The 12,078-nt window shown below is 43.2% G+C and overlaps 1 protein-coding gene across 6 annotated transcripts in view; it reads left to right on the top strand.

Annotated features, from left to right (window-relative positions):
- Window positions 1-12,078, top strand: part of plekha4.S (pleckstrin homology domain containing, family A (phosphoinositide binding specific) member 4 S homeolog) — a 64,366-nt gene that overhangs the window by 45,451 nt on the left and 6,837 nt on the right. For all 6 annotated transcript variants that reach the window (XM_041571627.1, XM_041571626.1, XM_041571628.1 and 3 more), the window contains 12 exons: window positions 182-280; window positions 2,386-2,454; window positions 2,566-2,646; window positions 4,178-4,327; window positions 4,756-4,854; window positions 5,803-5,911; window positions 6,424-6,530; window positions 7,223-7,324; window positions 7,567-7,651; window positions 8,259-8,350; window positions 9,091-9,267; window positions 10,129-10,521. In XM_041571627.1, coding sequence (XP_041427561.1) covers window positions 182-280; window positions 2,386-2,454; window positions 2,566-2,646; window positions 4,178-4,327; window positions 4,756-4,854; window positions 5,803-5,911; window positions 6,424-6,530; window positions 7,223-7,324; window positions 7,567-7,651; window positions 8,259-8,350; window positions 9,091-9,267; window positions 10,129-10,521 — 1,563 coding nt within the window. The remainder of the gene's footprint in view (window positions 1-181; window positions 281-2,385; window positions 2,455-2,565; window positions 2,647-4,177; window positions 4,328-4,755; window positions 4,855-5,802; window positions 5,912-6,423; window positions 6,531-7,222; window positions 7,325-7,566; window positions 7,652-8,258; window positions 8,351-9,090; window positions 9,268-10,128; window positions 10,522-12,078) is intronic.

Here is a 12,078-nt window from a genome sequence, read left to right as displayed (position 1 = left end):
TTTGCTTTTATGCCAATTGCTCTAGTGTATTTGTATATGTAAACCTTATTCACCTGTAGTTTTGAAGAAGGATATTATGATCTTTGGAAATGTCGTTTTCCCATTTGGACATTCAAACAAATGCCATTTTGAGTAGCACTCTTGCTTGACCTGTGCCTTATGCTTGTTTTTGTCTTTTTAGGGGTCCAGCAGTTACTCCCAGTTGCCTCCCCTGCCTCCTGTTTCTGGCAGGCCTGGACCTCACGTGCCTGTTGGGAAGAGGATGTCCCTTAGTGCGATGGTACGATCCATGAGGGGGAATTAAAAACTCTAGCCAATGCTGAAAATTTGAGGCCATGTCCACTGCAACACCCTTTGCTTCACAAACACCCATACTATATAATTCCAATCACATGCCATTGTTATTGCTGGTGACTCCATTCTGACATGTCTTCTTTGTAGCTATTCCCTTTATGTCCCCCAATCTTTTATAGACCACTGCTGTCTGCATCTCAGCACCCAAATCCTCTTCCTACTTGCCTTCTCATCTTATTTCTTCTGCCTACCCTGTCATCTCTGTGCTTATTTCAAACTGACCTGTTGACTTCTTCTTGGTTGTCCTCAATCCATCCATACATACGTTGCATTTCTCCTCCTCTGAACCTAATGCCACCGTCTGACTATTCTAATACTATTTATATCCACACACTTCTTTCAACCTCAGATACTGTACTTTTTTTCCCTTCTGCATCCTCTGCTCTGAACCCTCTCCCTGTTCCTCTGCACCTGTCTCCAAAGTGCCAGATAACCACCAGACTCCAGGTAATTCCACCCCACTGGTCTAATCAATAGTCCAGTTGTTCCCTGCAACAAAGAAAACCCTTCATTATAGTTCTAGAGAGACACTTTGGCAAACATTATTATTGTGATTCCAAGCACTCTTTTAAAGGCACACTGCAATCAAAGGAGAAGTTGTTTTTTTAGCAAGGGATTACAGATACCTCAGAGGTGATATTATCCAGAAGTGCCTTCCTGCACTGACTAAACCAGTGATCCCCAGCCAGTAGCTCATGAACAACATGTTGCTCTCCAACCCCGTGGATGATGCTCACGGTGGCCTCAAAGCAGGTGCTTATTTTTGAAGTTTTGGTAGTATAACCAAACAGATCCTCAAAGTAGGTTGATAATCCACATAGGGGCTACCAAATGGCCAATCATAGCCCTTATTTGGCACCCCCAACATTTTTCATGCTAGCGTTGCTCCCCAACTCTTTAACTTCTTGATGTTGCTCACAAGTTCAAAAGGTTGGGGATCCCTGGCCTAAACTAACACTGACCCTCTGGTACTTCTAAAAGGGGCAACCCACTGTTAATCACCCCCTGTAACACGGCTGAAGGCACATCATGGCTCTTTAATTGCTCTCTGGCCTTAATCTACTCATATGCTCTGTAGACCTCTCTAAATAGCTTTATTTAATTTTAATATAATCCAACTATAAACCTAGTGGGTGTCATTTACTTAAGGGAGGGTGCAAAACACAGGGGCAATCCCTGCCTTGCAAAATGGAGCACATGGACCTTTGTTTCCCCATGAATGCAGGGCTGTGTGTATTCAGCAGCTCTGTATTCATTATTTGGCAGCAGGGGCACATAGATGCTCCTACTGCCCTCTACCCACCCTTAACTTGCATATTTCTGTTGCCTAACCAGACCCTGGACTCGAGTGCTTTTTAAATGCACCTGGTGTGATTGTAAATGACTCATTGGGGCTCATTTATAAACACTGGGCAAATTTGCACCTGGGCAGTAACCCATAGCAACCAATCAGTGACTGTCTTTTTACAGCCAGCTACAGGTTGAACAATGAAAGGAAACATTTGATTGGTTGCCATGGGTAACTGCCCAGGTGCAAATTTGCCCAGTGTTTATAAATGAGCCCCATTGTATTTGCCCTTTGAATACATGCACCATATCCAACAGTTTGCATGTGTCTTAACATTTTTTTGGTATGGAGACCACCCTATAGTTAACAGATCCACACAGGCAACTGCAGTCAAGGTCATTGGTGCGTAAATGTCACGCTACGATTAGTGATGGGTGAATCTGACCCGTTTCGCTTCCCCAAAAATTTGCAACCGTGCATTGAAGTCTAGGGGTGTCAAATCGATTGTGGTGCGAAATTTTTGTAGCGAAACTTGGCGAAAAATTTTGCTCATCACCAGCTACTATCTCTAAAACAATAAACCAGTTGGTTTCATACAGTTGCAAGTAAGGCCAGCAATCCCCCGATCCCGTTCCATTTATTTTCAGTTCACAGTCTAGACACCTTTCTGGCCCCACATCTCTGTTCCCACAGTTAAAACCACTTGAACCTTCCTTAATTCTTTCTCTTTTAAACCCCCTTAGCCATCCGGTTCGGCACCATATCGGGAGCGTGTTCCTTACCCCGTGCGCCTGGCAGAGAATAACATTGATGTAAGTTCTGAGCAGCCCAGACTGGTTGGGTTAATAGGAGTCAGTAGATGTGAGAATTGCCCCCTGGATATTTACCTCCAGTCGTTCCTAATAACGGAGATCTCGTTCCAGGTTCTTCTGACAAAGCTCTGCGGTCAGGATAAACTGCTTGTCAGTCTGGAAGATGAAACTGCTCATCTCCGAGCTGAAAAGGTAACATTCCCTGTGTGATTCCGGGCAGCTTCGTTTGTTTGCAGTTGCACGATGAGCTGTTCCTGCAGCAGAGCATAATAAATCAGACATGACCAGCTTTCAATTATACAAAGCCTCCCGTCTCTTATACTGTGGGAGTTTATTATTGCTAGCTTATCTTCAGTAGGAAGGGAAAGGACACTGCCTGGCACTGTAGGCACAAAGCTAGCCTTAAAGGGCAACTAAAATCCTGCTTAAGTTAAATCTTACACTGTTTCAGCTAATGCACACTTATAATTATATACCAACATTATACATAACAACATGTAACATCTCCTTCTGGAGCACAGCCCATTCCTTCTCCAGTTAGCACAGGTATACTGTATATTTTGCTACCCGTCTAGTATCCCATAGCAACAAATGGCATTATAGGTTACTGGACCTAGTGTAAACTTTGCCCCTATTATTACATTTGCCCCATACAATGCTAGAATGTAATTAAGCTTTAGCAAGTGAAGGGCCAACTGTTAAAGTTGTCCGAAATTTGGCATGATGTTGGATTAAAGGCGTATCATAATGATCAGTTAGAGATTTAGAATAGAATAGAATCCAGGTGTTCCATGGCCTTCCCTGCAGGGTGAACAAGAGTCAAAGTATGTCAAAGTTTTGCTTTTGTTGTTGCAATTTTGTAGGATCTCATAACCTCCAGTGAGTGCTTTTGCATTCGAGTCTGCAGATGCGTGGATGAGCTAGAGCCAATATCCATGTATATCCAAAGATATCCCAGAATGTTAAGCTCTAACATTACATTAATTAACTGGATGCACAACTTTTTAATACCCCAGCAAAGACAAAACCAGAATAAAGGAAAAAGAGGGGCCCTTACTGACATGTTCATTTTTGGAGGCCGTTATCAGTACTGGCAGTTAGGGGGACATTGCTTTGTTCAGAAGGAAGTGCCTCCTGCCTGTCAGTTCTAAGTAGTGCAGTTGGAACGGGCAGTTTAGAAGTGAAAGCTGGCAGTATTCAAGAGAAGGGTTGCAACTTGTGTCCTTGCAGTATGGTAAGAAGTTCCTCATGCCCTTGCAGTGGATAGAGGAGTTTTTTGGACTTTGTAGCCATCACGTCGTAGTTGTGTGATAACTTTTAGGGGATTATTTATCAAAGGTCGAATTTGTTTGAATTTTCTTTTTTTTTTACTGTAATAAATTTAAATGTACTCACAGCTCGAATGAGAGGTTATTTATGAAAAACCTAGAACGTCTAATAGTCCCGACTCGAAAATTCAAATCGAATTCGATCGAGTTGTCCTGCGAAAAAAAAACTTCAAATGTCAGGAAGGAAATTAAAATATTCAAACGGTTCAACGGACCTCTGCCATTGACTTCTACATGAACTCGGCAGATTTTAGGTGGCGAATATCCGAATTAGAACTGTTTCCATGGTCGAGGTGTGATAAATCTCACATTCAAGTTTACATTCGAGGTGGTACTTTAAAATTCCAATTTGTGAGTTTTTGACACTACAAAAAATTCGAATTTAATGTTCTCAGGAGAAACTGGAGGACGCCCTTCAAGCAACACATCACCACCTTGAGGAGTTCCAGGGTCAGGACCACGTGATTGAGAATATTTGGTACCAGCAGAGGCTACTGCAAGACGACCTTGTGTATGTGCGTGCCAGGCTATGTGACCTCACCCTTGTAAGTGGACTATGTGACTGTGTAATTTGCTCAACCACCATATTGCTATTGACCCTTTCTACTCTTGTTGTACTACCAGCCTATATGGGACAGGTACAGAATGAGTGGTCTGCCCAAATTATAATCATAGGTGTGCAAGGGCATATTTCTCTTCTCTGACTCATGGTTCCTTCCCTGATCCCTAGATCAAGTAACACTGGAATCCATAGGTTCCTTTCTTGCCATTGGAAGGACTTGGTCTCTTTTTGCTTTGAACATCCAAACAAGTATTCTTCCAGGTTTCATTAATCAGTTTGACCACTAGGGGTGCTGTTTTACTTATGCTTTATACATTTTCCCTATTCGGCTCCACCTCATTTTTGTAATTTGCCTTTTTTTATTTAAAAAATGATTACGTTAACCATGATAATGTGTTTTTGTTTTGCAAGGAGCGTGAGAGGGTGTGGGAAGAATACAGAGGACTTGACAATGAGCTGCACACTGTAAGGGAAACATTGGATCGTGTCAGCCACATTGGGCACCTACAGGTGGGTCCCTGGATGTTGTTCCTATTATGGGGTACTGAATTGGCTGCTGCTGGCTAGGGATGGGTGATTTTGACCCGTTATGCCAAAAATTCAATGCCGGCAAAAATTCACAGAAATGCATTACTTTTGATATGCGTCATTAATTTTGGCGTTCAACTTTTTTTTCCTCCCATTGGAGTCTATTGGCGTAATTTCCGTGGCAAAACTTGGCGCAAAAATTCGATCATCCCTACTGCTGGCTCCTATGAGGGTGGTGTAAGACCTTGTTACAGGGGAATTCAACCCCCCCCCAACTAATAAAAACTCCTACCCTCCATAATCCCCCCCCCCGCACAGGTGTTAACATCTGTAAATACCCCATATCCTGTATAACCAAATGCGGGCGATGCTCAACTATAACTCACCCATTTTTAGCGTTGGGTGCAAGCTACTGGTCCCCCTGCCAAGGACTTACTTATAACTCCAAGAAACACACGCTGCAGCACTCCGAATTCTGTGAAAGTGGTTTATTGTGCCAACAAACTAGGTAACGTTTTGGGCCAGCGCCCTTTCTCAAGCCTGTTACCCCATATAATCAGAGTAGCGGAGCTCACAGATGCCATCTTCAGTGCTTCGGTAATCTTCGGTGGCGTATTGCATGGAGCATGCGCCGAAAGGGACAAATATTGCCGGAGGGAAAGAAAAAGACCCAAAGATTACCGAAGCGCTGGAAGATGGCGCCCGTGAGCTCTGCTGTGCTGACTCTGCAACGAGGGGTAATTACAGGATATGGGGTATTTACAGATGTTAACACCTGTATGGGAGGAGCAGGGAGGGGGGGACTATGTAGGGGGGGGGGGTATGGGTTTTTATTAGTTGGGGGGGTTGAATTCTCCTTTAAGGATATGACGTGCTGTATAACCAGGCCCCAGGCCATTTATGGAGACATTCTTTACTTTCTACCTATAGGACCAGCTGGCTGCTCAGCGAGACCTTTGGATGATTAATGATATCATTTCTGGGCTCCAATTCAACAAAAGCACCATTCATGTTCTCCCCGAATCCTCAAGGCACCCTGGTATGTAATGTCAACATGTCTTACTTGTGCTGATTGGAAATGAATTGGAAGGCTACAGTGCTGGAATGGGTCACCATGTGTTTTTTATTCGCTGGATCCATTTATCTCAAATTCTTTTATTGTTGCATCATTGAGCAAACCGTTATTTCAGCCTCCGCACAGGCCAAAAAAATATTGTAGCATCCAAATATTATGATTCCGGAAACTTGATCAGTTCAAAATAATATAAATATTAACCTCCCTTTTTGGTGATTGAAACGTTCATTTTTTTTTATATAAGAAGGGTCGTCACAATGGGGCTAAATCCAGGGTTGGGCCTTTGTTGGCCATTGTGTCCTCAGATTTTCCTGCTGAATTGTGCTCAGTGCAGGGAAATATCTACGTTGGAGTAGTTCTATGGTGTTGGTTTGTCCAGGCAATGAAATTATAGTGGTTCCTTCTAAATTGATCCCTAATTTTAAGACATCCATTCATGTTTCCCAGTGTTTAATTCTGTTCTGTTCTTCCTTTAGGAATGATGATTATGCCGTCTCCTACCGGTGAGACCCCACCAGCCTATCAGAGGAGCTTTCTTCATCATTCCGGCTTGCACCCGGCCACTCCAAGAGACTCTCACAAAGTAAGAGAAACACTTTTATTATTGTTAGAAGTACCAGGATATTGTGTGTGTTTGTGTGTGTGTGTGGCGCACACGCCCTAGGGCACACTCGCACTACTACTACTTTTCCTTTTCATTGGCTGAACCCAGCAGTATCAGTTAGCTAATATTCTTTCCTAAAAGAGATACATCATTGTTCCTTTAAAGGAGAAGGAAAGGCTAAAATTAAGTAAGCTTTATCAGAAAGATCTATATAAATATACCAGTAAACCCTCAAAGTAATGCTGCTCTGAGTCCTCTGTCAAAAGAAACACCATATTTCTTTCCTTCTATTGTGTGCTCATGGGCTTCTGTATCAGACTTCCTGTTTTCAGCTTAAACCTCCAGGGCTAGGGCTTGAGCATGCTCAGTTTGCTCTTCTCCATTTTCCACTCCCTGCTGTAATCTGAGCCCAGAGCTATGAGTGAGCAGGGAGAGACTCAGACAGGTGATGTCACACCAAGCTAATATGGCAGCTGCTATCCTAAGCAAACAGAGCTTCTAGAGCTGTTTACTCAAGTATAGTAAAGCATTCTGCAGAATAAATATAGTGTTATAGCTTGCACTAGTGTGGTTAATCTGTTGGCAATAAACTGCTTTGGTAGCTTTCCTTCCCCTTTAAACACAGCCCACCCTAGCCTCTGGGTTTCATTGTGCTGTTTGTATCTGTATAGGATTGTGAAGCAGTTCCACCCAGACCTCCACTCCCTCGGGATCATCACTCCACTGCCAGCAGTGATGTAGATGGAAAGAACAGAGTACACAGCACGGACCAGGTAGATGGGGCTTTAGAGTGTAAAATACAAGAGTTGTCTAAATTAGTAGTGATGGTTTCCAGTAATTGTTTTATGTGGTACCAGTTTGCAGAAGGGTTTGCAATGGCTTTAACTTGATGGATTTTTTAAAAAACCAGATACCTGTACAGGAAGACATGTTGAGTTTTTTAAAGTAATATCTGCTCGAATTTGCAGTACATGTGATGCAGTAATATATTCTTCTTTCCTCCTCTCTATAACAGAATGAGCCGGAGCAGCTACCTGAGCACCTTACAGACTCTTCCCCATCAACAAAAGCAGGACCACAACCAGCAAGTACCCCTGGAGGTAAGAGTTTGGGTTTCTTGGAATGATTTCTAACAAAATGACTGCTAAATGATTGTTTTGTTGGCAGCAAAACGGGAATGGTTGCCATATTGGTCAATGATTATAGGTTTCTCTGTACTCCAGATGATATGGATGAAGTCTACAAATAGCTATATATATCATTAATGGTGCTTAAGTTATGTCATGCGTTCTAATAATTGCTTACAAATGTCACATAGGAGAATTCTTTAGAAATGCTTTACAAATGTTCTTGCAACCAGAAAACGTGCATAGAGATACTCAAGGCAGGACTGGGCTGTCAGGACACCGGAAAAAACCCGGTAGGCCCCAGCTCTCGTGGGTCCCACCGTCCCAGATCCGCTTTCCCCAGCCTGCACTCTTTTGTGACTTCCCCACGCAGGAAAAGGGTATGGGGGGGGGGAGTAAGTGGGACAGAGGGGCCTTTGAGGCTTGAGCAGGGAGCCCCTGGGGGTGGCAAGAGGCCCAACATCCCCCAGTTCGATGCTGGAAGTACTAAGAGGTTAGACCTAGAAAAATATTGAGTGGCCTGCTCACAGTATTGTGCACTTGCAGCATTTATGAAACACTTTATTATCTTTTTTTTTAGATGCGGCATTAAGAAGGGATGTGGGAAGTGATACAAAGAGCTCCTGTCCAGTAGCCATCCCTACCGGCAACAAAGTGATCTCCGAGGCAAAGGTAAATATGTACTAGTATAAGACTTTGCAGTAGTTAAACTACTTATTAATCCTACATCTTTGTAGCAAAAGCTTTACAGTAAGAGTCCAGCTTATTGTTGTGCCAAATGGTGAGATTTAAAAGCTCCCTAAACATGTCCATACACGTGCAATAATATTATCTAAGGCAGTGATCCCCAACCAGTAGCTCATGAGTAACATGTTGCTCTCCAACCCCTTGAATGTTGCTCTCAGTGGCCTCAAAGCAGGTGCTTATTTTTGAATTCCAGGCTTAGAAGCCAATTTTAAATTCATAAAAGCCAAGTATAGATCCAATTAGAGTCTCCTGTAGGCTGCCAGTCCACATAGAGGCTACCAAATAGCCAATCACAGCACTTTTTGGCATCCCAAGGGACTTTTTCATGCTTGTGTTGCTCCCCAACTCTTTTTACATTGTGTCTCACGGGTAAAAAAGGTTGGGGACCCCTGGTCTAAGGCATGGTGGCCGACTGATCTCCATGGATATCGGTGGGACCGGGAATCATCCAGGTTTGAACATTTCATCCATTGGTGCACTATGTTTGCCAGCTCATGCCCCATGCAGATTATGAAGGCAAGACATGGACATGGAGTCTGAGATGCAACTTTGGAAATCTCAGCTCCAGATGCGATTTCAAGCACAACCGCTTAGTAGTATTTCACTAACTTTGCTTAGATTTATGAGCTGGAAGGTTGCATATAACGCTCCTAACCTTGTTGTAGGCATCGCCTCCTTGCCTGGCAGAAGTGGGCACAGTGAGGAAGCAGCGAATGAGTGCGGAGGAGCAGATGGAGCGGATGAGGAGACATCAGGAAGCCCAGATCCATGAGAGACCCAAACCTGGCGTTACCACCCAGCGACAAAATTCCCAGAGGGGTAGCACACCTATTATTAGCCGGGTCAGTATTAGATTAATGTGTGTCCGTATTAGATTAATTTTTTAAAGGATACTGTCATGGGAAGAATTTTTTTTTTTTTTTTCAAAACACATCCGTTAATAGTGCTGCTCCAGCAGAATTCTGCACTGAAATCAGTTTCTCAAAAGCCCAATTTTTTTTCAATTTAATTTTGACACGGGGCTAGACATATTGTCAGTTTCCCAGCTGCCCCCAGTCATGTGACTTGTGCTCTGATAAACTTCAGTCACTCTTTACTGCTGTACTGCAAGTTGGAGTGATTTTACTCCATTTAGCCCCAGCAGCCTAACAGAACAATGGGAAGGTAATTAGATAGCAGATCCCTAACACAAGATAACAGTTCCCTAAGGGTAAGGGCACACACCATCCCACTGGCGATTTTTCATTATAGCTGACGGGAAGGTAGGGGAAGGCAGTTCGGGGGGATTGTCGCCCCGAAGAATAGGTGATTTGTCGCCGGGGTGACTAATCTCCCCGAATCTGCCCGTGTGCCCTTACCCTAACACAAGATAACAGCTCCCTGGTAGATCTAAGAATAGCACTCAATAGTAAAATCCAGGTCCCACTGAGACACATTCAGTTACATTGAGTAGGAGAAACAACAACCTGCCAGAAAGCAGTTCCATCCTATAGTGCTGGCTGACCTGAGATACACTTGTTGGTTCAGGAATGAAATTTTATATTGTAGACTAATTATTTGCCGTGTAAACAGTGTAATTTAGAAATAAAACGACATCATTAAAATTATGACAGAATCCCTTTAACCACATTTCTTTTCCTGCTGTGGTTGAGCAGTGGGGCATTTTCCAAGCTTCTGATGTTTCTTTTCACCTCTTGATGCAGCTAAGATCAGCCTCCTCTGATATGATTTCCCCTGGACCAAACTCCCCACAAGTGGACAGTGCCTGCCCAGAGCAAAGAAGGCCAGCACTGGTAAAGGTCACGGCCTCCTTCTACCCAAGTACCACTTCTACCCCGCAGCCCAGCAAAGGGGGAAGTTTCAAGCTAAAGGCTTCTTCTAACAAGGTTCAGGAAAACCAAGCCATTGGCTATTACTCCACGGATGACCCAACATACAGTTTGGTGATGGAGCCACAATCTGATAGTGTCGTATCCACAACCTGTCTTGAGATCTCCCCAATGGCAAAGATGACTCCTCCGTTGAGGACAAGCAGTAAGATCGTCACTGCAACCTGCAAGCAAGCGAAAAGGGAGCTGCAAGAGGACAAGCAGGAGGTGAGATATGTACAGAATGGGCCTATTTGTGTATGACAGGGGTGCCCAAAAGGTATATCGGGATCTACCAGTAGACCTTTAGCTGGGGGTCAGTAGATCTCAAAACACTTTTGACAAACAGCTTGTCTAAATTACCCTCCTGTTTCATGCTTTCCATTCAGATATTTAATACGTTAAGGTTACATAAGAAATAAGTTGTTTCTAAAATATAGCAATATACATTTTCCATACCTCCCAACTGTCCTGTTTTCTGTGGGACAGTCCCGGGTTTTCACAGCTCAGCCTGCAGTCCCGGGTTTCTTTTCTATAATGTCCTGAGTTTCTCTTTGACCTCCTGCACCGACGCCAGAATAAGATGCAAAGTTTCTGAAACGTAATTGAAGGGGAACTCCGGCTTCCAAACCAAAATTTGGTAAAGAGGCCACATAACACAGAAACCCCTAATATACCCATCACAGTTACCTGTGTCTTCAAAAAATATGAATAAATGGCATTTTCTATGCTGAAATCCACCTGTTTAACAGTTCTTCTCTGTCTGCATCATTTGAAATCCTGGCAGGGAAGGAGGGACTAAACACTGATGTTACAAATTGTAACAACTTCTCCACAGCTTACAGACAGCATGCAGGAACTACATAACCCACAATGCATTGCACTGCGATGTTCTGTTCCTTATTGAAATCACATGTGCAGGGAATTGTGGGGATTGGAGGATGCAGGCTAAGGACAGATGGCTATTAATACAAAGTAACAGTAGTCAGTTAGCTCACAAAGTAGTCAGACAGGAGGAGAGCAGGGGGCTAGGCTTAGGGAACTGTCAGAAACCATTACAAATAATGAAAAGTCTGCATATTTTTAATTGATGTATTGATGTATATTGAAGTTGCTTGGAATTATGTTTACTTTTCAAAAAGCTTAAAGAGATCCTGTCATCGCAAAACATGTTTTTTTCAAAATGCATCAGTTAATAGTGCTACTCCAGCAGAATTCTGCACTGAAATCCATTTCTCAAAAGAGCAAACAGATTTTTTTTTATATTCAATTTTGAAATCTGACATGGGGCTAGACATTTTGTCAATTTCCCAGCTGCCCCTGGTCATGTGACTTGTGCCTGCACTTTAGGAGAGAAATGCTTTCTGGCAGGCTGCTGTTTTTCCTTCTCAATGTAACTGAATGTGTCTCAGTGGGACATGGGTTTTTACTATTGAGTGTTGTTCTTAGATCTATCAGGGAGCTGTTATCTTGTGTTAGGGAGCTGCTATCTGGTTACCTTCCCATTGTTCTTTTGTGTGGCTGCTGGGGGGGAGAGAGGGGGGTGATATCACTCCAACTTGCAGTACAGCAGTAAAGAGTGATTGAAGTTTATCAGAGCACAAGTCACATGACTTGGGGCAGCTGGGAAATTGACAAAATGTCTAGCCCCATGTCAGATTTCAAAATTGAATATGCAAAAATTTGTTTGCTCTTTTGACAAATGGATTTCAGTGCAGAATTCTGCTGGAGCAGCACTATTAACTGATTCATTTGGAAAAAAATTTTTTCCCATGACAGTATCCC

This window comes from Xenopus laevis, chromosome 7S, assembly GCF_017654675.1.
Source record: "Xenopus laevis strain J_2021 chromosome 7S, Xenopus_laevis_v10.1, whole genome shotgun sequence".
Taxonomy (NCBI): domain Eukaryota; kingdom Metazoa; phylum Chordata; class Amphibia; order Anura; family Pipidae; genus Xenopus; species Xenopus laevis.
This window is presented reverse-complemented; position numbering and strand designations above follow the sequence as displayed.